The sequence below is a fragment of the Microtus pennsylvanicus genome, chromosome 9 (genome assembly GCF_037038515.1).
Source record: "Microtus pennsylvanicus isolate mMicPen1 chromosome 9, mMicPen1.hap1, whole genome shotgun sequence".
Taxonomy (NCBI): Eukaryota; Metazoa; Chordata; class Mammalia; order Rodentia; family Cricetidae; genus Microtus; species Microtus pennsylvanicus.
The window spans coordinates 94,626,087-94,653,425 of record NC_134587.1 but is presented as its reverse complement, the minus strand read 5'-3'; the positions used below and the strand labels follow the sequence as shown (position 1 = coordinate 94,653,425).

At 42.7% G+C, this 27,339-nt stretch overlaps 2 protein-coding genes across 2 annotated transcripts; one reads left to right on the top strand and one right to left on the bottom strand.

Annotated features, from left to right (window-relative positions):
- Window positions 1-13,206: 13,206 nt before the first annotated feature.
- LOC142857820 (glycogenin-1-like) lies at window positions 13,207-15,119 on the bottom strand. The gene is given in 3 exon segments (XM_075986805.1): window positions 13,207-14,248; window positions 14,251-14,699; window positions 14,876-15,119. Coding segments are annotated over 3 exon segments (1,002 nt in total). The 5' UTR covers window positions 15,019-15,119; the 3' UTR covers window positions 13,207-13,838.
- Window positions 15,120-19,804: 4,685 nt separating this feature from the next.
- On the top strand, window positions 19,805-24,889 carry Sap30 (Sin3A associated protein 30). Its single transcript, XM_075986804.1, has 4 exons — window positions 19,805-20,406; window positions 22,158-22,283; window positions 22,673-22,771; window positions 24,559-24,889. Exons 1-4 carry the CDS (start codon window positions 20,092-20,094, stop codon window positions 24,679-24,681), a joined length of 663 nt encoding a protein of 220 aa, XP_075842919.1. The 5' UTR covers window positions 19,805-20,091; the 3' UTR covers window positions 24,682-24,889.
- Window positions 24,890-27,339: the final 2,450 nt, after the last annotated feature.

Genomic DNA, 27,339 nt, shown 5'->3' with positions numbered 1-27,339 from the left:
AATCCCAGCACTTGGGAGGCAGAGGCAGGCAGATCTCTGTGAGTTCGAGGCCAGCCTGGTCTACAAGAGCTAGTTTCAGGACAGGAACCAAAAAGCTACAGAGAAACCCTGTCTCAAAAACTCCAAAAAAAAAAATAAAAATAAAAAGACCATTCTATTAATTATTTAGGTTATAAAATAGGCTAACAAAAAAATTGGACCCCAAAAGGTGCAAATTAGGAGAAATATTGCAGACTCTTGCTGACTTTCAAAGATTGCTAAGAGACATTTCCCATCTATGGTCCTCTATTGTGATAAAACCTGATGAACTGATTAATTTAAACAGAACCTTATATGGTGACAAGGACATAAATAGTCACAGGGTATTATCAGCTGAAGCTGAGAGAAAATTGGCTTTGATTGAATAAAAATTACGGAAGGCATGTGGATGAAACTTAACTACATTCTGGCTCCATTACCCTCCAAACATTCCCCTAAAGGAATTTTAATGCAGAGGGAAGATATCGTCTCAGAATGAATGTTCTTACTATACAAACCAAGTAAAACATTAAATACTTTATGTGGAAAAGGTCTCTGAGTTAATTCTAAAAAAAATTAAGACTTTGTCAATTAGCAAAATAGCCCCAGCAGAAGTTATAGTACTTTTTAATAATGATAAAATTGTCAAATTATGGACAAAAAGTAAACCCTGCCAAAGAGTTCGTAGGAATTGAGAGAGATTAACAACTATCCCAAAAGCAAGAGAATTCAACTTATAAAGAGAACTAACTGGATCCTTCCTCACATCGTACAGGACACACTGGTAACTGGAGCCCCTACATTCTGTACTGATGCAAATAAATCAGGAAAGGCAAGTTACAAATCAGACAATTTAAGTGAAGTGGATCAAAGTTCTTATGATTCTGTCCAAAAATCAGAATTATATGCTATTCTCATCATACTCAGAGATTTTAAAGACTCTCCCAACATAGTTACCAATTCACAGTATGCAGAAAGAATTGTTTTGCTTATTGACACTGCCTAATTTTTACCAGATGATACAGAATTGACTTTATTATCTATTCACTTACAAGATACCATGAATAATAGGAATCATCCCATAGACATAACACACACACATCTGATTCCATACTGGTCTTCCAAGTCCTCTAGCATAAGGTAATGCAGAAGTTGATCAATTATTAATTGGAAAAGTGATGAAGGTGCTGTAGAATTCCTACAGCCAGTCGCCTTTAAGTTACCTGTCCACTTAGGTGTGGACTCTTTTACTATATATGCTGATGAAAAACACGTATCTGGCCTCTCTTCTGGCTGCAGGATTCAGTTGTTGTTCCCCATTTGAGCAAAGGAATGTAATTTGTGAGTCTACCCCTACATAAAAACCCTCTATTATACTCAATTCTGAACTAATGTGGGATTTCTTTTAAGTTTCCTTCTTCATCTGGCACCCCACGTGGATCCAAACTCCCCATCTACTGAGTGGAACAGCTTAAAGGCCTAACCAGACCACAACCCAGAAAGTTTCCCACCCCTGCCAACTTGGCTTGCTTTTACCTATTAAGCAGTTAATTTTCTTTTTCTTTCTTTCTTTCTTTCTTTCTTTCTTTCTTTCTTTCTTTCTTTCTTTCTTTTTTTTTTTGTAAAATCCTTGACACAGCAAAGCTAACTGCATGTGGCAGCTTGGAAATTTCCCAAGCTCAAGCACATCCCCCAGCTTCTGTGTTTCCTGTCACATTCCCTGCTGCATGGTGACTTGCCCAGCTTCTGGTTTGTACTCCCAGCTCCTGAGTTCTGGGCTTCTTGCTCTGTGTATGGAATTGATTTAATTGCTTTTAATTTGTCAAGCAAAGCATATTTCTCAGTATTTAACCAGCACCAAGGTGGGGAAACCAAAGCAGCTCAGGACTGTTCACGGCACCAGGTTGCGTAGTGGGGGCTGCAACCACGACACCTGCTGGACAATACAGATTATTACACCTAAAGCAATTTACCAGACCTCATAAGACAAACAAACATTTTATTAATTAATAAATCAATAAACTTGAAAGTTATATAATGGCAGACAATATTACCATAGAGAATTGTAGTAACTTTTTGCTAATACTATGGATTGTATTATGCAAGGCTTATATGATTATTGAGATACATCCATTTATTGGATAAGTTTTTTTCTTCATATTATATCCTTAAGAAAATGGTTTGATAGCTGAGCCAAGAATGAGGCACTATCAGAAATGATACAGTCTTTACAGACTTATAGTGAACAGCTAGCTGGCAGGATTAATACCATTGAAAATCAAAAGTTACCTGAAAAAGTTAATAGTATTGAAAAGGGTAACATCAATTTGACAGACAAAATTAAATCCATGTCAAAGGATACAGAGAAATTATCTGAAAGAATTCATACTGTTAAATTTGACAATCAAAATTTCTTAAAAAGTTATGATATACTAGCAGAGAGAGTATCTCTCCAGGAAGGCAATCTGCATCCAAATAATGTCCAAGGATGAAGTGTTATCTTTAAAGGAAAAACTTCATACCTTGGAATCACATGTACAGAATGAGGACCAGAGGCTAGGTGCCTCAATGAAATCACTAGAAATATATACATGCCAGGAGATTCAGGCTTTACAAAAGGCAGTAGTAAAAGGATTTGAAACAATTAAGGAAATTATTGGAGCTGATGATCAGGAAAAGAAGGCACAAGAACAGGATTTAACATCTCCCTCCAGTAGCTGTCATAGATGACTTACCCAGGGTTTTAGCTTCCTACCCTGTAATCTACTCTGACATAGCATCAAGTTCTAAAGGCCCAAAAGGATCCAAAGAAGGCAGATGGATATCTATAAAAATGAATGATCTAAAAGAAATTAAAATAGTAACTTATGGCTTGCATTCTGAATTTGTTAGGAAGATAGTAAAGACATGGGCTTCAAAGCATTAAAGCAACGCCACACAACTGACTTTAGTTTCAGCAGTCCTGGATGATGGGCCTCAACTGATATTTAAATGTTATTTCACAGAAGAGGCTAAACTTTTAGAACAACAGGGAAAATCAAAAGGACTTGAGACTTCCAAAGATCAAATTCTTGGTGAGGGCACTTATACTCTTTATGATGAACAAATCTTGTCCCTATGCCACAAGCAGCCTTAAATGCTTGGGACAGGATTCAAGAACTAGGAAAACAAATTGAATCATATACCAGGGTGAAACAGAGCCAGAGAGAACCCTTTAGTGACTTTTTACAAAGGTTAACTAAGGCTATAATAGGAGTAACAGACCCAGATGCTAGACGAGTACTTATTGAACCTCTGGCTTTTGAAATGCCAACTTAGAATGCAAAAAGATACTTGGGCCTTTAAAAGTTAGATCAGCACCAATGGATGAATGGATCCTTCATACAATGAACGTTGAGACATTTGACTATAATACTGAATCTTGGGTATGAGAAGCATTTTCCAAAGGAATGAGGAGACATCAAAATGTCAAATGTTCTAATTGTGATAGAATAGGACATCTGAGAAGGGATTGTAGACAAGGAATTCCTAGGAATAATGTCTCCTCTGGGAATGGCAAGAATAAGAGGGCTCAGCCTTCAGGTATATGTAGAGGGTGTGGCAAAGGCTGACATTGGACCAATGGATGCAGATAAACAAAGGACAGACATAGCAACCTGATACCATTAGGAAACTCCTTGGGAGCCCAAAAGTCCAGTTATTCCCAGTCACTGTGGAGGACATGTCTCACCAGGAAAATCGAAAAATCCAGAGTCTTCTGTAAAAGAACATACTATTCTGGATAATGGGATAAACATGGAGAATAAATCAAAAATTCTAATAGGAAATGCATATTCTGGCAGACTTCTATAAATGATCAAAGACCAAAGCTGAGAGTGCATATAAATGGCATTGCAATTGTGGGTTTGATAGACACAGATGAGGATGTGAGTATCATTACTCCAGATTTTTGGCATCCAAATTGGCCTCTTCAAGAGGCAGATATTCAATACTAAGAATTGGAACCATATCTCAAGTGAAACAAAGCATGAGATAAGTTGAATACATAGGGCGAGAAGGACAGAGAGGAAGGCTGAGGTGAATTTATGGGGTTGTGACTTGCTGCAGCAATGGAATACGCAGAATAACATTTCTGCAGTCCCAGAAACTCATAATTCTGGAAAGGACATTATAAGGTACTATACACAAAGGTCACCAGCCATTCAGGCTGTACAAGAACACAAAGCAACTTGCAAAACTTTAGAGGTACCAACAGCCCTACCTTTAAAATGGTTAACTGAGAAACCAATATGGGTTAAATAGTGGCCATTAACAGAATACAAACTGCAGGCTTTAGAACAGCTGGTACAGGGACAATTAGATGCTTACCATATTGAAGAATCAAACAACCTTTGGAATTCTCCTGTATTTGTTGTTAAAAGGAAATCTGGTAAATAGAGAATGGTGACAGATCTAAGAGCTGTCAATAAGGTAATTCAACCTATGGGCTTGCTACAATCTGGAATTTCTCTCCCTTCTCTATTATCAAAGGTTGGCCTCTCATAGTTATTGATTTGAAAGATTGTTTCTTCACTATACCTTTACAAGAAAAGGACAAAGAAAAATTTGCCCTCAAAGTGCCTACTTAGAATAATTCTTAACCTACTAGGAGATACTAGTGAACCTCCTTCCACATGGACTGCTCAATAGCCCCACCCTATGCCAATACTTTGTAAGTCAGCCATTGGAAATAATACATAAAAAGTTTCCTAAATCTATAATTTACTATTACATGAATGGCATTTTGCTATTTGATTCAAACATAGATACTTTAGAAAGAATGTCTGAAGAAGTAAGGAAAGTTTTGCCAAAATGGGGATTACAAATTGCTCCTAAAAAAAAAAATACAGAGAGGAGATTCTGTCAATTACTTAGGTTATAAAATAGGTTTACAGAAAATTAGAACACAAAAGGCACAAATCAGGAGAGACCAATTGCGGACTCTGAAGGACTTTCAGATTGTTAGGAGACATTTCCAGTCTATGACCAGCTGTTGGGGTAACACCTGGTCTAATAGTTCAATTAAACAAAGCCTTTAATGGTAATAAAGACTTAAATAGTCCCAGAAAACTAACAACTGAAGCAGAAAAGGAATTTATTATTGTTGAAGAAAAATTATAGGAGGCACATGTGGACAGGGTGAATGCAAATCTTAATTGCAATCTAGTCATATTGAATTTCCCCTACAGAAATTTTTTTTTTTATTTTTCGAGACAGGGTTTCTCCGTAGCTTTTGGTTCCTGTCCTGGAACTAGCTCTTGTAGACCAGGCTGGCCTCGAACTCACAGAGATCCGCCTGCCTCTGCCTCCCGAGTGCTGGGATTAAAGGCGTGTGCCACCACCGCCCAGCTCCCTGCAGGAATTTTAATGCAAAGAGAAGATATTATCTTAGAATGGATATTTTTACCACATAAACCAAGAAAAAAACTAAAAACTTATGTGTAAAAGTCTCCGAATTAATTATAAAAGAAAAATTGAGGCTTTGTCAATTAGTAGGTATAGACCCAGCAGAGATTATAGTGCCTTTTAATATTGATGAAATAAAAAAAATTATGGTAAGACAATGAAACTTGACATTAGCAGGGCGCCTTGCTTCGCATTCAGGAGGCCCCAGATTCAAGTTAAAAACAAGACAAACAAACAAAAAGAAAACCCAAACTATTCTCAAAATCCAAGAATAAAAGATAGTAGTACAATTCCATTCGAATTTCAAGTGTTGTGGACAATATTTAACTAACGGTCTGTATTTATCAAGCTCTGATAAAACCTAATTATCACATAGATCTTCTTTTTCCCACTCATTGCTTTATCCAAGTCTCCAACGCCAGCAGGCATGCATGGGAATCCACAAGTTATTCCAGCCAGGGTAGCAGGTAGGCTAGCTAAAGATCTAAATCTCTCCTTCTGCTCCTCCAAATTCAATCTGCTCGTCTCAGCCCACCCCCACTCTGCAATGGCCCAAAGGCTGCATCCTTCCTTCGCCTACGTCCTCATCTCCAGTGAATGACACAGATCTTCAGCTCCTGACTTCCCTCCCTTGACTCACGGTTTTATCCCAGCCCCTAATTTCTGCAGGCATGCCCTGGGAGATGCCAGACCACTGCAGCCAGAAAAGCACATAGACTAACAGGTCTTCTCCTCTTCTCCCAGTCTTCCCAGTTCAATTCCCAAGTCTCATCCCTAGCTCCAGAGCGGACCTTTTGCTGTGACCTCTCCATCACTCTCTGTCCTCATTCTCAGGGGATTAAGCCAGTCCTGGTGGAACCACCCTGATTTCCTCCCTCCTGTGGACCCCCTCAGTCTTCCAACCCACCTACTCCACCCTCATTCCTAAGTGTCAACCACCAATATATAGAAACACATTTTACCTGGAACCCCCAGTGGCCACAACTATCAGGATCCAAGAATTTCATACCAGGCTACACACAGCCACCACATTCTCCTCAGGACCAGAGAGGGCAACAGAAGTCAAGAAACAAAACACCCATCCAGCAAAGACAAGACCAGATATCAGCACCTAGAATTACAATCTTCCCAATCCCAGATGACTAGGTGCCAGTAGAAAAATACAAGGAATAATAAGACCATATGTCTCTATTAGAACACAGGAAACCTATCGCAGCAGGCCCTGAGTATTGCTACATAGCTGAAACCTTAAAATGGCTTTTATAAATATGATAGTGGTCCTTAAAGGGGAAATATTAATAAATCCCTTAAAGAAATCTATAAAAACACCAACAGCGGAAGGAAATGAAAGTTCAAGACTTGAAAGTGGGAATAGAATAAAGAAAACCCAGGGGATGGAGAGATGGCTCAGCGGTTAAGAGCACTGCCTGCTCTTCCATAGGTCCTGAGTTTAATTCCCAGCAACCATATGGTGGCTCACAACCATCTGTAATGAGATCTGGTGCCCTCTTCTGGCCTGCAGGCATACAGACAGACAGAATACTGAGAATACTGTACACATAATAAATAAATCTTTAAAAAAAAAAGAAAGAAAACCCAGCCGGGCGGTGGTGGTGCACGCCTTTAATCCCAGCACTCGGGAGGCAGGGGGATCTCTGTGAGTTTGAGGCCAGCCTGGTCTACAAGAGCTAGTTCCAGGACAGGCTCCAAAACCACAGAGAAACACTGTCTCGAAAAACGAAAAAAAAAAAAAAAAAAGAAAACCCAAACTGGGGGAAATCTGGAAATGAAAAATGTAGGAACTCTACAGTGGTGCCCTGTCTGCAAGACACGCTAGAGCAATGAAGGCACGAAGCTTGTGCGAGCATCCAACTGATATCTGATTTGATTTAAGGCCTATCCCACGAGATGAAACCCATAACGTCCATTGCTTGGTGACTAAGAGTCTGAGACTAGATAGCCCTGGGACCTATGGGGAAACCAAATACTTCTACTCTTTAAAAAATGTAGCAATAAGATAAAACGACTCCTCATGCCAATCTGCTCTACTCATAGATGAGTGCCTTGCTCTGCTGTAATCAGAGAAGTTCCCTCCACAGCCGATGGGAGCACATACAGAAGCCCGCATGCAGACTTTATACAGAATGAGAGAGCTCATACGAACTCACAGAGACTGAAGCAGCATGCATGGGGCCTGAATGAGTCTGCGCTAGGTCCTCAGCTTGCGCAGCATGGCTTCCAATTAGTGTCTTTTATGGGATTCCTGTGTGTGCGACCAAGTGAATCTCTGACTCTTGTGCCTTCTCTCATGCTCTTTTCCTTCTGTTTGTTCTGTCCAATTCCAATGTGTCAGTGTTGATTTTTTTTAATTTTTAAAATTTTATTATTCCCCCTTAGAAGACTGTTTGTCTTCTAATGAGAGACAGAAACAGAGTGGACCCAGATGTAAGAGGAGGTGAGGAGGACCCGGGAGGACTAGACGGTGAGGAAACTATATTCAGGATATATTATATGAGAGAGGAGGAAAACAAACAACCTACTTTGAATAGAAGAATAAAAAGCTAATTATCTTTTGCTACCAGAGCTGCTTCCTGTGTTACGTCACCACCGCTACAGCATCCCCACACACAGAATGTCACGGAACACTTGGGCCCACAGGCCTACAAAGTACCCATCGTATGGCTAAACCATGTGAGAGGACATTGGGCACTATACAGGCTGACTTAGAAAAGAAGAGCAGCGTGAAAAGCTGGGGCCCAGGAACACACAGAAGCGATGGCAATAAAGGCAGTGATGGCGGTCGAGGGCAAATGGCACAGAGTTGACCATGCACGAAGGCACGCTTTAGATTTTATAATCCAGCCAACACTATACCCACACATTTAGTAATGGAATGACACACAGTATCAATTATTTAGCTAAGGTACTGTTTTAAGCACCGGAAGCGTTTGCTCACTCAACCCTCATAAAAACACCTATGAGATAGGTAAGGGGGCTGCCACTGCCTTTGTTTTCTAGGAGTCAGTTGAGGCAAAGAGCAAGCACTGTCTCAAGACCACAGCATTAGCCTGGCTTCACCTACAAAAATTAAAGTCTAATGACCCTGATTATTGGTGGAATCAGAACAAAAGAACCAAAAGAGCCCGAGGAAAAGCGAGAGGAAGCTACTGTTACTCACAGAGGCGACTTTTAATTACGATGCTCACATTTGATGCTAGTGTTGATAGGCAGCAGCCACTCTCCTAGTACTAGGAAAAGCCGAATGGAACACTGGGATCCAGACCCACAAATCTGGAGCTCCCGAGGTTAGCGGAACATAATTGTGTCTTCAAAGCACCTCTGGCAGCCGCTTTGCAGGAAGCCAGCAAGCTGTCACCCTGCTTCTGCCACTGCGGTGAAAGAGTCCAGAACTTCCCCGAGACTGCTGCAGTCTGAAGGAAAAACTTTAAGTTAAGTGAGTCTGGGAACCGCTTTCGAGCACACCAGGAGTCCTACAAGACTGGAATGGAAGCGATTAACAATGGCCGGCACAAACAGCTGGCGTGTGGCAGAATATAAATCCTAAGAACCTGGTCCCGCGTCTCTGCTTCTAACTATGGTCACAAGCTATGCCTCTGTGGTGTGCTGAAATAACAGGGTTGTATAATCTTTAAGTCTACGGCTGACAACCTACGCAGGTTGGCAGCAGAGACATTTCAACAATTTATTTCAGTAACTCTTCTACGACGGTTACGTTTCTACTTTGGGCCCGACAGTGGTCCATTGGATGGAGAATGAATGGTGCCTACAGAAAACAGAAAACAGAACAGAAAAGCGAGCTGAAAGCTCCCTCTTCCAGATTGGCAAAATTCCCTGGGAAGGATTCCACCTGGCTTTTCTTAAATCATGTGCCCACACACTCAACTAAGTATTTTAGCTAAGGGGCAGGTATTAGGGGAAGAATGGATTGGAAACGCCCTTTAAAAGCCCAGACAAGGATTTGAGCGCAGTAGTTTATCTACGGGATTCAGGAAACACCAGTGGAAGGTGTGGAAGCAAGACAAAGAGGGGAAGGCAGACAATAAAGGGTGTGCCATCAAGCTACCTACCACTGCTAACGACCTGAACAAGTCTCACGGGAGAGCGCTGGGAACCAACAGGAGCCTTAGAGTTACCCCCCCACACACACACACACCCCCGCAAGAGCCAAGAGAAAGATTATCTGTTTGATAAATCTTTTACTGGAGGAAGGTTGCCAGCATGGGAGGTAGTTAATTCTTAGACATTTCCACATTGCCCTGACCTGGCGCATGGAGCTGCCTTCTTCCACTTAGGAAAAAGAACTACGCCCAGCCCAACACTCCTGGGGACAGAAAGGAACATGGAAGTAGAACAGGTTAGAGGCACCTAGGCAAGGATGAGGGGCAGTAGTATGTTTATTTCTCTTTCTCTAGCAGATAAAAAGTTCCTCTGTCTAAAGAAGCTTATGAATTTCAAAAGAATCAAAACCCTGAGAAGCTTTATGAAGGAGAGTGTGTGGTAGAAAGAATTCTTGTTTCCAAGTTTGTTGAAGGCTGGGAATATCTGCAATTCTCAGGACAGCGCCCCCCAATGTCAATGACTAAAATAGTGGGTGAAATCTTCAATTTGAAAAAGTGAACACATTATTTTCTAGGTTAACAGGTTGCTTTTAAAAGCTAACTAAGGACAATAAATGATTTCTACTAAACGAAATATTTTCATCACTTTGAAAAATCTAGGGGCTGGAGAGATAGCTCTGAAGTTAAGAGCACTGACTGCTCTTCCAGAGGACCCCGGCACCCACATGACAACTCACAACTGTCTGAAGATCCAGTTGCAGGGGATCTGTCTGACACCTTCACACCAATGCACATAAAATAAAGTTAAATAAACCATAAAAATATTTTTAATAAAATTAGATGCAGCCAGTGTCACCTTAATCCTTCCAGATTCTCCTTTGTATAAACCAAACATGGGTTCTCTCTCAGGTAGGAGGCAATTGTCTGAGGCTTGATGAAGTCGGTCCTGCAGTACCACTGAGTCCTCTACTTTCCTAGGCTCTGCTACATCTCCTAGTGGCCAAATTCCTTCAGGGGCTCTGATTCCATGGCAGACTTCTATCCAGTCTTATGGGACCTCCTCTGCATTGCCAACTGCTATGATGTCATAATTCCAGCCCAGGGTGACATCACTCTGGTGGCAGGACTTTCAGAGCACTTCAGCATACACAGAATCCCAAGTGGGTCCTGGGCTCTGAGAACACGAAAGATGACCTCATGCTCATTCCTGAAGAATGCCCCAATGAGCTAGCTAGCCTATGGGCTAGCTGTGGTGGGAGAGGCAGTCTGATGGCTTCCTGCCGCTCGGTCTTACTCTTCTTCCCTCTGAGCTGGATGCACAGCTCCTGCTCTCCTTTATCCCTGCTAATATGGTCAGCAGGGAGCATCGCAGCTGCCCTGTGATACATTTTGTCTCTTCCTCTCTTGCCACACTCGAAAATGTATCAGGAAGCACATAGTCAAAACCTTGCTACTGTTCCCTTTTGCTCCCAAGTCTTACTGTAAATCTGACCAAAATCCCTTACTGAGCCGGGCTGTGGTGGTGCACACCTTTAATCCCAGCACTTGAGAGACAGGGGCAGGTGGATCTCAGAGAGTTCAAGGCCAGCCTGGCCTACAAAATGAGTTCCAGGACAACAGAGAAACCCTGTCTCAAAAAACCAAAAGAAAACCCACAAAAGATCCTTTCTGAATGCTTTGATACTTTGGGGGTTTTTCCTAACAAAGTAACCTTTCACTCTTAGATTGTGCCTTAAAGCTGTAGGTTGTGAACACATTGCAGGCATCTCCATTCCAGCAGGGTAAGCAGTGTGACAAGGGTGGCTTCTCAGGGCTGTACCTCGCCAGTGTCACATGTAAATCTCTCACAGCACTCTAGGCCATCCCTAAGTATCCATCCTTCCCATGCTACCGAGGTCTAAAATACCTTCTGTATCTTCAAGCATGGTTGTAGCGATGACTTAGTTCCACGGTAATACCCTTCCGGAGGAGCCCCCTTCCTAACAGTGGAGGCTAAGTTCACTAGAAAGGGAAACTTTGTTTGGAAGGTTCAAGAGCATACGTAACATTAAGTACGTATGTTCTGGGGAGGACCTGATGACATCACAATGGCAGGAGCCATGCCACAACAATATAGGAAGCAAAAGAAACGAGACAGGGTGGCCCTGTTCTTTTTCTAACGTTCTCACGTTCTCAGGGCAGTGTCCTGGTGGCCTCTCGCTGGTCTCCATATGCTGAATGTACCACCAGGTGCTAACAATTGCCGCATTGGAGACCAAGCTTCTAACACATGAATCCTGAGAGACAAATCACATTCCAAGCAGAGCACTGAACTTGATTCAGCTCCCCTTGCACGTGTTCTGAACACATGGAGAGTCACTCTGAAGTACTCTGATTATTGGCTCCACATAGTGAACACTGTAATTCTAAGTGATTGAATTAGAGTCAGTGATATAGACCTGCTCTGACCATAAAGCGATGTCAGAATACACCAAAACTAGATTATATAAAGATTTGTTAGCAGCATCATAGCATAGATATTTTTTAAAAGTTAAATTGGGGCTCTTCAAGATAAAGCAACGTTTTGTTATGGCACTGCAAAAAGATTTGTCAAATTCTTTTCTCCTGAGCCCAAGCTACTGGAATACGAAGCAGAAATGTTTAAGAGGGCCTCATTTCAATTTAACTGAATTATGGGTGGGAAGATATGATGGTTAATATTGATGGCCAGCTTGATAGTATGTCAATTTACCTGGAGGGCAAACCTGTGGCAGATTATCTGAATTAGGGTAGGCTCAGGACATGCTTGTAAGGTATGATCTAGAGCCGGTTAGTTGAATGAGAAGACCCACCTGTAAATGCTACCATTCTAGGGGTTGGGATCCTGGGCCTAACCAAAAAGAAGAAAGTGGGCTGAGCACACACTTTCATGGCATTCTTCTTCCTGACTACAGATGCAATGGATTGAGCATTCTCTGGACCCTGCTGCCCTGCCTTCCCCATTGAGCATCCTCTGGACACTGCTGCCAAGTCTTCACATAGAGCATCCTCTGGACACTGCTGCCAAGTCTTCCCATAGAGCATCCTCTGGACCCTGCTGTCATACCTTCCCCACTGAGCATCCTCTGGACCCTGCTGCCAAGTCTTCCCATTGAGCATCCTCTGGACCCTGCTGTCATACCTTCCCCACTGAGCATCCTCTGGACCCTGCTGCCAAGTCTTCCCATAAAGCATCCTCAGGACCCTGCTGTCATGCCTCCCCTACCCTCACTCATTTCCTCTGTAACAGGAAGCCAAAATAAACCTTTCCTTCTGTCTTGATCGCTGTTCTTTGCTGTGAAGAGACACTGTGACCAAGGCAACTCTTTAAGAGGAAAGTATTCCATGTGGGGCTGGCTTACAGCTTCAGAGGGTTATTAGTTCACTATCATCACGGAGGGGAGCATGGTGGCGGGCAGGCAGGAACGGTGCTGGAGAAGTAGCTGAGAGCTTTGCATTCTGATCCACAGGGAAAGGGCAGAGAGAAATACTAGGTCTGGCACGAGCTTTTGAAAACACAAAGCCGTCCGTCCGTGACACACCTCCTCCTATATCTCCTAATCCTTTCCCAATAATTCATCAACTAGGGACTGAACCTGCAAATAGATAACCCCGTGGGGACCATTTTCATTCAAACCACCACATCTTTCTTTTTTTTTTATATGTCAATAAGTCTTTATTTATTTTATATAATGCCACCATAGGTAACCATCAGAGAGCATACTGCAATTTTCAAGTAACAGAACTGGAAAAAAAGTGAGCCTGCATGCTGCCTTCAGGGTGCATAGAAAACTGGTGAACTAACAGTAGCTGGTAGGCTTATGAATCACTCCACAGTGTTAATAAAGGCTGCTTTAGCCTGAAAATAGAATTAGCTCTCTGGCAGGCTTTGGGCAACTCTAAACTGCAGGTCTAATGAAGGGAACAACAAGCAAATATGGGACAGTGTCATATCTTGTTTGAGGTGAGACAGATGGACAGTCAAGTTCTGCACCACTTGGAGAACCACTGTAATAGCTTAACGCTGGCTTTCCTTTACCATACATGTGGGCAACTGAAGAATTAAAGAATTCCCGAAAAAGTCTAGGATTAAACAGCACTTATCCATGTACTTCATAATGTCTGACCAGTTGTCACCTTTTATCCTGCCCACCTTCATCTGAGGAGGTTTGTTGAAAGCCTCTAACAACTATAACAGACTTTTCAACCAGCTTCACATACTAAGTATCAGAAATGTGCCTAAGACGTGGATGTGTCCACAGGGAAATGGCAGTGCTTCTATTGTAGGTAAGTGTCAAGTTTTCTCTTGATGTTATCAAAAGAATCTGCTCCCATGTAATCAGCCTGGCCCTGTTCCCACCGTTCCTTCCTTTCTTCTGAGGACATAGAAGGCTGTGTTGTAGCTGGAGTTTCCCCAATGGACAGGTGTGACAAAGCTCCTGAGACATGCTCCATCATTAGATAGGAAGAGGCATCTTTGACAAGGCCATAGTGTTGGAGCAGGGGTAAAACACTGGTGGTGAAGATGTCCCACCACAGGTTTAGAAACTCTGGGTGACTCACACTTGGGTCTTGAGATTCATATTTGACACTTTTTGTTTGGGAACTGTAAGTGTAATTCCATGGCTTGATTTGTCCGAGGAAGTGCACAACTTTGGCATTTGCACCAAACACTTTAAATGCCGGAGGTAGGAGTATATTGAAATGCTGCTCAGGTTATACACAAATGGCAGGTGTTTCCTGATATCTGTCGTTGCCCAGTCACTAAAGTATGAATTCAGTAGGCCCTGGTCCCCACCATCAAAACTACCTTGCTCAGAAGCAAGGCGTAACAGCTGGTTGTATGTTTCAATTGAGGGTTGATAGACAAAGACTCCAGAATTGAAGCAGTCAGGCCACCCTGGATCTGGTGCTGCTGACAATTCTTCTCTTTCAAAAAGATCATCAATATTTGAGAGGACCAAAGTATCTGCATCCATGAACACACATTTGGAATACTGAGTAAGTGACCAGCAGTGGAGTTTCGTCAGTGTGATGCCCAATTCAGGCCTCTTCATTAAAGTTAGATGAGCAGAATCACCACTGTCCAAGACATCTACCATGATGACTTCATCAAAGACAGTCTCTAAAATTTTTTGACTAGGTTAGGACAGGGGGCTAGTGAAGTCCAAGGATCCACCTCTCTCTGCCTGGTGATGGGATTACAGACATACAGACAAGCATCACCACCATGCACCACTATGCAGATTTTTAGAGCGGTGCTGAGGATTGAACTCAGGTTTGCATGTCTTTAGTTAATCAAGTAGGCACAACACCTCATGGATTCTGAGACCTGTGGGGTGATGAGTACAACCATCCTCCTGGTAGTTCTTTGCTGTTTCAAAGATGAGCCCAGGACAAGGGCACCTTTGGCATAGGCATCGTTTGTAGTCAGCGTCACAAAGGCCTGATCTGTCATAGTGCGGAGGGCCGGGTGGGTCGGAGCAGCCGGGTGCCGGGGAAGGACCGCGGCTAGCGGGGAGGGCGGGAGTCCGCAGCCCGCCGCTCTTATAGCGGCCGTCACGTCCACCACATCTTTCTTAAGTTGCTTTGCTCAGGTATTTTGTTATAGCAGTGAGGAAAATAACAAATACATGGAATATTCTTAGAATTCTCGGTTTGGGCCTTTTACATTTTTTTCCCTCTTCCTTGTTATTTTATTTGCATGAGTATTTTGATTCTATGTACATCTGTGTACCTCATATATGCAATTCCTGGAGAGGCCAGAAGAGGGCGCTGGATACCTTGAAACTGGAGTTACAGAAGGGTGTGAGTCAGCCTGTGGTTGCTGGGAATTGAACCCAGGACCTCTGCAACAGCAGCTAATGCTCTTAACTGCTGAGCCATGTCTTGAGCTCTGGTCCTGTGATTTATTTTTTTTTTAATTTATAACTGGGAATAGTGGCACATATCTTTAATCCCAGCACTTGGGAGGCAGAGGCAGGTGGATCTCTGTGAGTTCAAGGCCAGCCTGGTCCACACAGTGAATTCCAGAACAGTTAAGATTAGCATAGTGAGGCTCTGTCTCTAAATAAAACTGCAGATATGACTCTATTAATTATTTGATAATTTCATGTATTGTAATTTGATCATTTTCTTTTTTTAAAAAAATATTTATTTATTTATTTATTTACTTATTATGTATACAATATTCTGTCTGTATGCCTGAAGGCCAGATGAGGACGCCAGACGTCTTTACAGATGGTTGTGAGTCACCATGTGGTTGCTGGGAATTGAACTCAGGACCTTTGGAAGAGCAGGCAATGCTCTTAACCACTGAGCCATCTCTCCAGCCCCTATTTTGATCATTTTCAATGGTCATTCCTCCCGTGAACTCTCAGATCCACCTTCACTTCCCTAGCCCCGCCTCCCCAACTTCATATTCCCTATTTTCCTTTCTGTAGCCTTTCGAGTCCATTTTATGCTACCCACATGCTCCTGGAGGCGGGGCCTGTACCACAGCATGGCTGACATGTCCTTAAAGAGAAGGGACTCTCTGTCCCTCGGGAGCCTTTAACTATCCACATCACCTCAGTTAGGGAAGGAGGCTTGTGAACCCCTTCACCTTTCGTGATAAACGCCTTCTGGCTTGGTCTGGGGCCAAGCGAGTACAGGCGCTGTGAACTCTGTACAGTAGATGCTGCTAAACACTGTCGGTCCTCGTCAACCTCGGATTTTTACGGTCTATCTACTTCCTCAACTAGATGGTCCTGAGTGGTGTGTGTGTGTGTGTGTGTGTGTGTGTGTGAGAGAGAGAGAGAGAGAGAGAGAGAGAGAGAGAGAGAGAGAGAGAGAGAGAGATCCTGTTTTCTGCCAACACTTTTTTCTACAGACTCTGGTCACCCAGCAAATAGGAGTGACAATAAACACGTGGGACATCATGAAATTAAAAAGTTTTTATACCACAAAGCAAACTTAACTGACGACGGAAGAGACAGCCTACAGAAACGGGAGCAATTTTTTTTTCCTGCATCTTTGCCATCTAAACATCTGACAGAAAAATGCATGTTTGAAATACGCAAGGAATTAAAAAATCTAAACACCAATAAAACAAACAACCTATTTTTTTAAAGGGGGGGTATATAGAACTAGACAGAGCTCTCCCAAGATGAAATGCAAATGCTAGGAAATATGTTTAAAGTGGTCCCCATCCTTATCCCTAGAAATACAACTTAGAGCTACTCTGAGATTTCATCTTTGCCCTGTCAGAACGGCTTTAGATTAAGAAAAACAAAAGCTACCCATGCTGGGAAGAATGGCGGAAAGAGGACCCTCCAGGCACTGTTGGTGAGAGTACACTGGTACAGCCATGATGGGAACGCCTGCACCGGTTCTTCAAGAAAATGAAAACTAGGTCGACCATCTGAGTCAGATGGTCAGTCCTGGGCACATGCCCCAAGGACTCGATTTTTTGCTGTGGAGACCACACGTTCACCGTGCTCACTGAGCTGCTAGGACATGACAGCCCAAATAGTCACCAACTGGCGATAATGAAAACGTGGCGTCTATGGACCATGGAATTTTAGTCAGCTGTAAAGGAAAATGAACTCATGAAATCTGCAGGTACATGGATGGAGGTGGAAAATGTTACACTGAGTGAAAACCCAGACCCAGAAATACATTGTTATGCTCTCGGTCACAACTGTATCTCAGCATCAAATCTTTACATTTGTGTGTTTAAGTTGGGGTCCTGGGCATTTTAAGTCACCTTAAATTTCTTGTTAAAATTAATGGTTTTGTAATAGTTAGCCACAAATAATTTTAGAGCCAGAGCAAATTCCGGCATTAGGTGACTTCATATTGGTGAGAACAAAATCACGGCAGAAGCCACAGATTTAGCTGAGCAAAATGTTAAACTATAGATCGCATCAAAATGCAGATGCTGGTACAGTCAGATATATTAGTTACTTCTCTCACCATGACCGAAAGCAGCTTGGGTAAAGGGTTTATCTGGTTTGCAAGTTACAGTCTATTGTCAAGGGAAGCCAAGGCAGGAACTGAAGCAGAGACCCCAGAGGAACACTGCTTACTTACTGGCTTGCTTTCCCCAGCATCCTCATCCACCTTTCTCAAAGTCTAGGCCCACTTCCACATGGCTGGTCCCAGCAGTGGTGGCTGGATCTCTCCCATATCAATCAAAGACCCCGAAAATGCCCCACAGAAATGCGCATAGACCAATCCGAAGGAGGGGAGTCCTCGATTGAGATTCCTTCTTTCCAGGTGTATCTAGGTCTGTGTCAGGCCGATTAACCAAACACCAACACTTAAGAAATTAGGAAGAGCGAAGCTGAGCGTTTGTCAGTCACTTAGAGGGTGGGACTTCAGTCGGCCCTAAGGAACTGTAGAAGGTCTTTCTTGGGCTGGGACAGTAGTTCACTTGTAGGGCATTCACTTAGCAAGCACAAAGCCCCGGGTTCAATTCTCGACACTACAATAAGCAAGTAACTCACTATAGAGCAAGGACCATAGCTCCACAAAGGGCGTATGAACTAGAACACCTACTTGTATTGGAAGCTCTCAGGCTTTAAGTAGTTAAAGATTCTTAGCCCCACAGAGAAGGATTGGAAGCTGCTCTGTAGTAGCATAATTCAAATTATTCTATAATTATTTCTTTCACATAAAACGAAAGGTGGGCAGAGACAACGAATTGGAAGAGTCAGGTGTGAGTCATCACCAGAAACAATAGACAAGTGAAACAGACTTAATAAAAAGAGTCTAAATATCATTGTTCTTGCAAGGTTTATTGAAGAAAAAGTCAAACTTCTAAATTTTGTCAGAGGACTGGAAAATTGGTGACATTTAAGATTTGGGGGAAAAACAACATAGGAATTATAAGACTAAGAAGTATAACAAAACCCCAAAACTATGGTGAAATTTAGAACAGATTAGGCACACCTAAACAGACAATGTGAGACTAAGATCGGGTTAAAAGAATTCAAAGGAATTTCAAAGCAAAACAAAGCCACCGAAGATAAGGTAGGAAACGCAAAGGATACAGTGGGAGACATAACGTGTACTGAATTGGAATCCCAGAGACAGAAGAAATGACGTGGGGGAAGGCACGAGAGCCTAGAATTTTCGAACAATTGACTAAATATATTAATCTATAATTTAACAAATACGAGATAAAAATTACCATTAATAATAAAAGTGTATTCACTAATTTTCACTGCTCCATCTGAGAACAGAAACTCAAAGATAGCGTGGATTGCTTTGAGTTTCTCGGTAAATGTTTCAAATGTTAGGAAATTGACTAGGTCTAAACGGACTTTCTTTCAAAACTCCTCTACCTGAAATACATTGTTTTTGTTTAATCGGCGGGATTGCTAAATAATCCAACATTAGCAGAGGTGCAAAGCTGGCATGGCCACGCCCATCCTTCCACCCCGCCCACCAGAGGCTCAGGCAGGAATACACGCTTACGCGAGCACAAACACGTACCCATGCGCGAGAGCGCGGCGCGCGCACACACACACACACCCGCGACACACACAAGCATACGTGTACGCATGTGTATGACTCAAGAAAGGTTTTTCTCTCTTCTTGCTCCTTATAGCCAGCGCTGCGAAGTTTTTGAGGAGTTCTGCAGCGAGGTTCCTCTAATTGATCTTAGATCCGTTTGCAAGGAACTCAACGGGCAGTAGAGGGAAAAGCAGCCAGGTGCCTGTCAACCGGTGGGCACACGGGTGTGCCTAGGACCTGCCATGCTCCAGAAGTCCGCTGTGGCGAGGAGGTGGAGATGCAGGACCCAGCGCCTAATGAGCGCCAGATCGCCCGAGTTTGTTTGTTTTTTTTTTTTTTATAAATATGAAAGAGCCCATAAACTTTTTCTTACTTATTCCCTAGTACCCCACTACTGACACACACAGTTTATGCTTCTTCCCAGGAGTCGGCTGGCCGTCTAAACACTAACTTTGCCACATAACAGGAGCTAAAAACAGCCCTTGCTCGCAGGAAAGAAAAGAAGCAAGGAAACAGTGTTAAACCTGACCTCATAATCGGATTAGCCCGGTGCTTGGAATGGAAAAAAAAAAACCCTCATGGGCTGCTCGCCGCGCGGTGCGCGCTGGGATGAGTAGTTCATCCAGTCGGTCCACCCCGTAATCAGAACGGAGCTCAAATGGGCTCCGCGACAGAGAACTACTATTCCCGTGGGGCCGCGCGGCAGTGGAGGGGCGGGGCCGGAGGAGGGGCGTCTCACTCGCGCAGGTCCTGGGGCTGGAAGAGGCGGTGGAGCCGCGGTCCAACTGCTGAAGTCTCCATGTGACAGTGAGTGAGGTCCCCTTTCTAGGAGCCACTCCACTCCTGACCACAGTCCCAGGAACCGGCCACTATTCCGGCGCCGACAGACCGACAGGGCCGGAACTCTGGGCGCCGGACCGTGCCGCCGCCACACTTGGGGTGCGGAGTGAACGGCCGCCCCGGGGAAGGAGGCGGAGCGGCGCGGCGAGCGGGGCTCTGTGGCGGCGCCGGCGCCCCCGAGCTGGCAGACATGAACGGCTTCACTCCGGAGGAGATGAGCCGCGGCGGGGACGCGGCCGCTGCGGTGGTCGCGGTGGTCGCTGCTGCAGCCGCCGCCACTTCAGCGGGGAATGGGAACGCGGCGGGCGGTGGGGCAGAGGTACCGGGTGCTGGTGCCGTGTCGGCTGCAGGACCCCCCGGAGCGGCCGGTCCCGGCCCCGGACAACTCTGTTGTCTGCGGGAGGACGGCGAGCGGTGCGGGCGCGCGGCTGGCAACGCCAGCTTCAGCAAGAGGATCCAGAAGAGCATCTCGCAGAAGAAGGTGAAGATCGAGCTGGATAAGAGTGTAAGTGGCAACGGGACCGCCCTGCCCTGCCCTACCCTGCTTGCCCAGCCGGGTCGTTAGCGGGGTTCGCGAGTCCTCGGGACTGGGCTGCAGGTGGGATTAGTGGGTTCTCCGATTGAAACAAAGTCGCTGCAACTCGGGCCACCTCCTCCAGCGCATGCTGGCGCAGAGGTGCGGGTCCCCTCCGCCCCTCATCCGGACTCCCGCTGCCTCGCTTCTCTCCCACGCCAGGCTTCCCTCTTCCTCCTTTGCTGCGATCTGGAAACGAAACAAAGGGGACCGCGGCACCGAGGGCCCAAGTAGTTTTCTTATAGCCGGGCAGCCCCTTCTGGAATGGAGGCGCCTTTGTTTTGCTGCCCGAGCCAGCGTTTGGCCCCTGGGAGTAGCTCCGCTCCTTTAGGGAAAGTAGTGTCTGGCAGGACCTCACGACACAGAGAAGGGAGATCCTTTCTCTTGTACACGGAGAGGGAAGCCGAGTTCAACAGTGCCTTGGTGGAAGGTGGTTGTAAACGGCGTTTGCGGTGTCAGCTCCTCGGGCAGCTGCTCTGAACCCAGGCTGCAAATAAGCCTCTGCGGTTTTACAGCCCGCTCGGCAGCCATCGGGATTTCTTTTTTTTCCCGTTTTTATGCACGTCTGCTCTTTTGGCCAGCTATGAGGTTTTAGAGCTATCCATTGCTACTTTTCAGAGCTCTGACTGATGGCAAATGAAGAACAGGATACAGAATCTCCATACATAGTGTATATTTTTAACTTGCCCTTAGCTTAGAAGTTAATTTAAAAGTGTTCATTCAGCCATTAATTGTAGCCTTAAATGGGAGAGAGGGAGACAGTGTTCAGCTCAGTATTGACCATCTCTATGTAACTATTTGTGATTCTGTTTAAGCAGTTTTTCCGTAGGGTCCATGAGAAACTTTGCAAATGAACGTGAATAATTTCCGTTTACTTTAACTGAAAACAACATGATAGAGATAAATACATTCATTTAATTCTTAAAAAAGAAACGTTAGCACTTGAAATTTAAACATAATTAGGATATGAATTCAAAGCACATTTTAGAAAAATGCATAGCCTGCCTGCTTTCTCCAGTGGTACCACTCACCTCTTCCTGACGGCCCCCTCACCCACCTGCTATTGTTACAGCCGGGCACCCGTTTTAAAATTGGAAAGAGACATTACATCCGCTTAGACTGTATGTTCAGTCGTTCACTTGGGCCTGTGAGGGCCAGCCATGATAATCTAAGTCTGGGCAGAAAGGAAACTTCCTTTACTTCCTCCAACCATTATCACCTGGGACTCTGGCCATCGATGAATTTCGATGGAGGCTGGAGTCTCTAGTTTACCCTGAGACGATGCAGGGCTGCAGGAGAAACCACAAGCTGAGACCACCCGACTCCCGACCCAAGAACAGACCATTCAAAGGAAATGCCTGGCATTCCAAGCACTGTAGATAGAAACACCTGCCAGGGCACAGTCACCAAGAAACCCTGGACGAATGTCAGCCAATCAGAAACCCCTCACCCCCACCTTTACTACTATAAAACCTTATTCTAGTTGAGCGTGGGACTCTCCAGTTAGACTGAGTTTGCAAACTTGATTAAAATAAAGGCTCTTTGCTTTTGCTTGTGGGACTTGGTCTCCTTTGTTGGCTTTTGTGGGGACCCACGGAATCAGGCATGACAGGCCTATGCATTTTACTAAACAGAGCTGCGTTTTTCTGTACTCAAAATCGACCAAACTTTTTCTGTTTCAGGCAAGGCATCTTTACATTTGTGATTATCACAAAAACTTAATTCAGAGTGTTCGGAACAGAAGAAAGAGGAAAGGGAGTGACGATGATGGAGGAGATTCTCCTGTCCAGGATATCGATACTCCAGAGGTAGATGAGACTTCTTCTGCGAGAAGTGTCAATCATAGACGTACTGACGATTCCAGAGCCTTTATGTCAATATTTGGGCTAAGTATTAAATATTTAAAGCATCTGAGAAATCTCAAAATTAAATACAAATACTACAATCAGTTTACATGTGTTTGTACTCGTGTTAAATCTCAGGTGACAGTTTTCATAGCCCTTGGCGTATAACTTCCTTTTTTGTTCTCTAAAAGTTTATACTATGTATCCCCCAGAGCTGGAACTGTTTAATAAACTATAGCTCTGGTTGGGCAAATGAGATTGTTACTGTGCAGAGGTGGAAGTGCCCTTTGCCATACAGATCAGTGATATCCTTCCAGCAGAGTGAACTAATCTGTATATTAATTTTTTTCTAGGTTGATTTGTACCAATTACAAGTAAATACACTTAGAAGATACAAAAGACACTTCAAGCTTCCAACCAGACCGGGTCTTAATAAAGCACAACTTGTTGAGGTATATGTACGTTTTATACAGTTTAAACAAACCTGTTTGCACCAACAAGGGGTCAGTAAGTGATGGTGATCTAGGTAAATGTTGTACACGGAATAGTATATTACACATAGGAGAGTCAAAGTTAATAGTCTATTTTGAGAGAATAGAGTTGGTTGGAAACATCTGTCTGCCACCTAGAAAATCCATTCACAGCAACTTTTTATAATGATTTTTTAAAATAAGTATTCAGTGAGTTTTTATTATTCCACTTTGAATTTCTAATTATTCAGTGACTATTTACTGAACACCTAATTGAGGCATAGCAAATAAATAAGCTTATAAGCATTTATTAGAATTCAGTTTTTGAAGTTTCTGTGGAACAGGACTTCTTAACTTTCTGATTTCACCTTCGGGTTGTTGTCAACAGTCGTTTTGAAGTAGAGGATGCTTTCTTTACATCAAGAGAGAGCAAAGATTTTATCCAAGCTTTTGCTTAAAGGTTGCTTTGTATAGGACTTTGCTTCCTTCAGTGTGCTTTGGAAGTTAGCTCTGTGTATATGTGGCACAGGAAGGGGGTGGTTCAAGAAGTAATAGAACCACAAAATCTGTGCACTTTAACATGTTTGCAGATTTAAATAATTATACTTTATATCTAAATAAAAATTTCCACTGGATAGACAGGACAGAAATATCTGTGTGTGTGTGTGTGTGTATTTTTTTGGCATGTGTTTTCTCATATTCTTCATTTTGACTTTAGAGTCAGCCTACATTTCTAATGTACATAGTAAATAAAAGGTAAATACAAGTTAAAATTCTTTGCATAAAGCTCTTTAACATTGTTAGAATTCAGTATGCTAACTAGCGAGATTTTCTCCTATATTTCTTGCCTAGGCAACAAAAATATAACTTTTCTTTAAAAGATGTATTCCTTTTACTGTGGCACTTCATAAATATAAAGACATCCCCTACTATGATGAAATATGCTAGACATTAATAAAGCCTAGTCTGTGTTCTATAGCAGAGAGGAGCCAAGAACTGATGCGAACGTTATATTTATATGACAGTATATAGTATGTAACTCAAATCTGGTCTTCTAAAACAGTTGTATTAGTTCAGAGTTATTTTCTGTTCTAGAAGAACAGGCAGCCTTCTAGAATCTAAACACACCCCTTAGCAGCTCCGTTTCTTACTCGGGTGTAGTTGTGTCCACATTCAGTCTGTGTAGTGAGAAGACAAGGAAGCAGAAAGCGGTCCTGAGCATCCCTCTAGCTCCTTTAAATTTACATTCTTAAGTTTTATTTGAAAAATTTTGCAAGAAACATACGAAGAATGAATACTGACTTCACCAAGATATTTATGGTATTATAGTTCATTACCAGTGTTTGTTTTGTTTTGTTTACTTTATATTAATTTTTTCCTGTGAATACAGTCTAGACTTTTCCTTGTATGATGTACATCAGTTCTTATCTCATATTTAATGTTTAAGAATATGTACTTTCTAAGCTAAGGTTGTAAAGTTTAAAGGGAAAAATACGCATAACCAGTGCCACATGAACTGAGTGGACCAAAGCATTAGAATTGGAGTATATGAATTGAGTAGACTAATGGGTCCTTTGAAATCAGACTGGCTTTTGTTTATCATATTTTGTTTTTATGTGCTTTGGGGCTTATTTATATTTTGTTAAAACAGCTTAATTTTCAGAAGAGTATCTCTCGGGGTTCTGTAACACTTTGACAAAGCAGCAGCTTGTACTCAACTCTCAGCATCTGTTACAGCTACCATTTACTTGGTTCTTTCTTCTTTGCAGATAGTTGGTTGCCACTTTAGGTCTATTCCCGTGAATGAAAAAGACACGCTAACATATTTCATCTACTCGGTGAAGAACGACAAGAACAAATCAGACCTCAAGGTCGACAGTGGTGTTCACTAGGTGGCGTTCACACTAGCACAGGATGTCTGGCTGTAAAGAATGTTTACTGTTTTTCATATGGAGAAATCTTCTCATGTATTTTTTCTACAGAGGATTTTCTTTGGCTTTTTTTTTGTTTGTTTGTCTTTGATTCTAATAATTAGTTGGAAACTCATATAAACTGAGCTTCCTAAATTAAAACTATTTTAAATAAAGGCTATTACTAGTATAGCTGCTTCAGTGTATTTTGTGAAACTGAGTTTTTATTTTAAGCTTTCAGGGATTGATATTAAAGTTTTAGGTAATGATTCTTATTTTGTAAGCTTTTCTTGAAAATTCCAAGCAATTAAAGGTAATAGAGAAATAACAGATATAAATATAAGCCACTTGCTTTCTCTAGGCCAATTTGAAGTAAGCATTCTGTGTGTGTGTGTGTGTGTGTGTGTGTGTGTCTGTGTGTCTGTGTTGGAGAGGGCGGTGTTTGAGACAGGGTATGTTAGCAGACTTTATAATGTATGTTAGCAGACTTGAAAACTAGACTTACACTGATTTTCAACCACTTTTAAATTTCCCTTTATGTGTTGTTATTATTATTCACTGAAAGTGTATGAAGAAACATGGGCAATGTCTGTGCTTCTCTCTTTCCAAAACCACCTCAACAGTCCAGCAAAGGTAAGCGTGGTGCTTGTTGCGAGGGTGTGAACATGGAAAACGACTCACATCCCATGCTGTTTGCTTGGCAAATTCAAATCCTGTTAATAAATCTGGTGTGTGCTGAGTGTTTATAATCCCAGCTCTGGAGGCTGAACCAGGAGGATCGCACGTTCAAGGCCATTTTGGCTACATAGCAAACCTTGTCTGAGGTTGAAGTCTAGATGTATAACGAGCTCTTTGTGTAAGGGTTGAGGTTGCTTTATACATTCTCAAGTTTATTCTCTTGTCAGTGTTCATCAGGTTTAAGCACTCATTTTCAAGTGTTCTGATTATATTCACAACTAGAAAATAAAGCAACTGGTGTTTGGTTCTTAGCAGCATTTAAAATGTCCATAGAACATTATTGTTGAGTAGAAGCTATGATTTTAGGCATTTTGGAAACCTTATTTGCGGTGTCCTAGACACTTCTGGGACAAAGTTTGTTTGTTTGTTTTTCTTAGCTGTACGAAAATGAACCATATACCTGCAAGATGTCACTGTATATTAAAAATATTTCTTCCATATTTTATATTTTTACCTAATCCATACAGATTTCGTTTTTTGAGTATAACAGCTATATGCTTTTCCCTATAAAAACTTATCTTGTGAAAAGAGCTTGAAATGATTTGACTCAAGTATCTTCACAAACTCACAACTAGCAGTTTAGTTTCTTATGCTTATTTGCATAACAAAATGATAAAAAGCCCCTGAAGAATAGAGTTCTGAATGGTGATTAAGCAATTAATTGTTAAAGCAATATTAAATTAATGATTAACCAATTCCTTGTTAAAGCAATATTAAGAAAAAACAAAACAAAAAACCAGGGTGTGTGTGTGCATGTGAGTTGGGTATAGCATGCTTATGGAGGTCAGAGGACCACTTCAGGGAGCCAGTTTTCACCTGGTGAGACAGTGTCTCTTTTTACTACTGCAACACAGTATATTCCAGCTAGCTGGCCCCCCTGGGCTTCTGGGAGATCCCCTATCTCTATTTCCTATCTTGCTGTAGAGGTGTTTGGATTACACACGCTCACCACAACATCCAGTTTTTCACAGGAGTTCAGGGGATCAAACTCAGGTCATCAGGCCTGTTGGGCTAGCATCTCCACACACTGAGCCAATCTCCTGGGCCCTTGCCAGATCGACTTAAAACATTAAGAAGTGGGTCTGTTTCATTGGAAATTAGAATCTCACCAAGGCTGAGTAGCTCCTGAAGCTGTAGTATAAAGAGGTTTCTATAAAAACGTTATTCCTGCGCTGTTGCGTTTTTAATGTTATGTGTTCTTTTTACTTATTTGTCTCTGAATAAAAAGTAGGCTGGAACTCGTCTACACGGGTGCAGGTTATTTCTAACAGAATCATGAGAAGAATCCAAATTTGCCACAGGAGTTGGATAAAGAAAGAATATTAAATTTGTAGAGGGGCTTTAAAAATTATTTAGAAACCAAAACAAATTAGGAAAAGGCTAAAATTGGTTTTCAAGACCCCCCCCCCAATGTTGTGCAATTTTTTTACTAAAGGGGAATTTACATAATTCACAGTCAATTTAAAGTGCAAAATGTAGTGGTGGTCAAGTGTGTTCACAATATTATGCCATGTCTGATTTCCTATGTTTTTCCTCACCCTCCAAAACCAGTCCTAGCTAATCACGCCCGTTCCTCTCATTGTATCTATCAGTGGCCGGGCGGTGGTGGCTCACGCCTTTAATCCCAGCACTCGGGAGGCAGAGGCAGGCGGATCTCTGTGAGTTCGAGACCAGCCTGGTCTACAAGAGCTAGTTCCAGGACAGGCTCCAAAACCACAGAGAAACTCTGTCTCGAAAAACAAAAAAACAAAAAACAAACAAACAAAAAAACCCCATTGTATCTATCAGTGTATCTGCGCGGTAGGTTTATTCATTCGTTGACATTGAGTTTCAGCCTTTGGCTAGGATGAACAGTGCTACTGTAGGAACATTCCTGAGCTGCTGTTCCTGTGGCCCCATTTC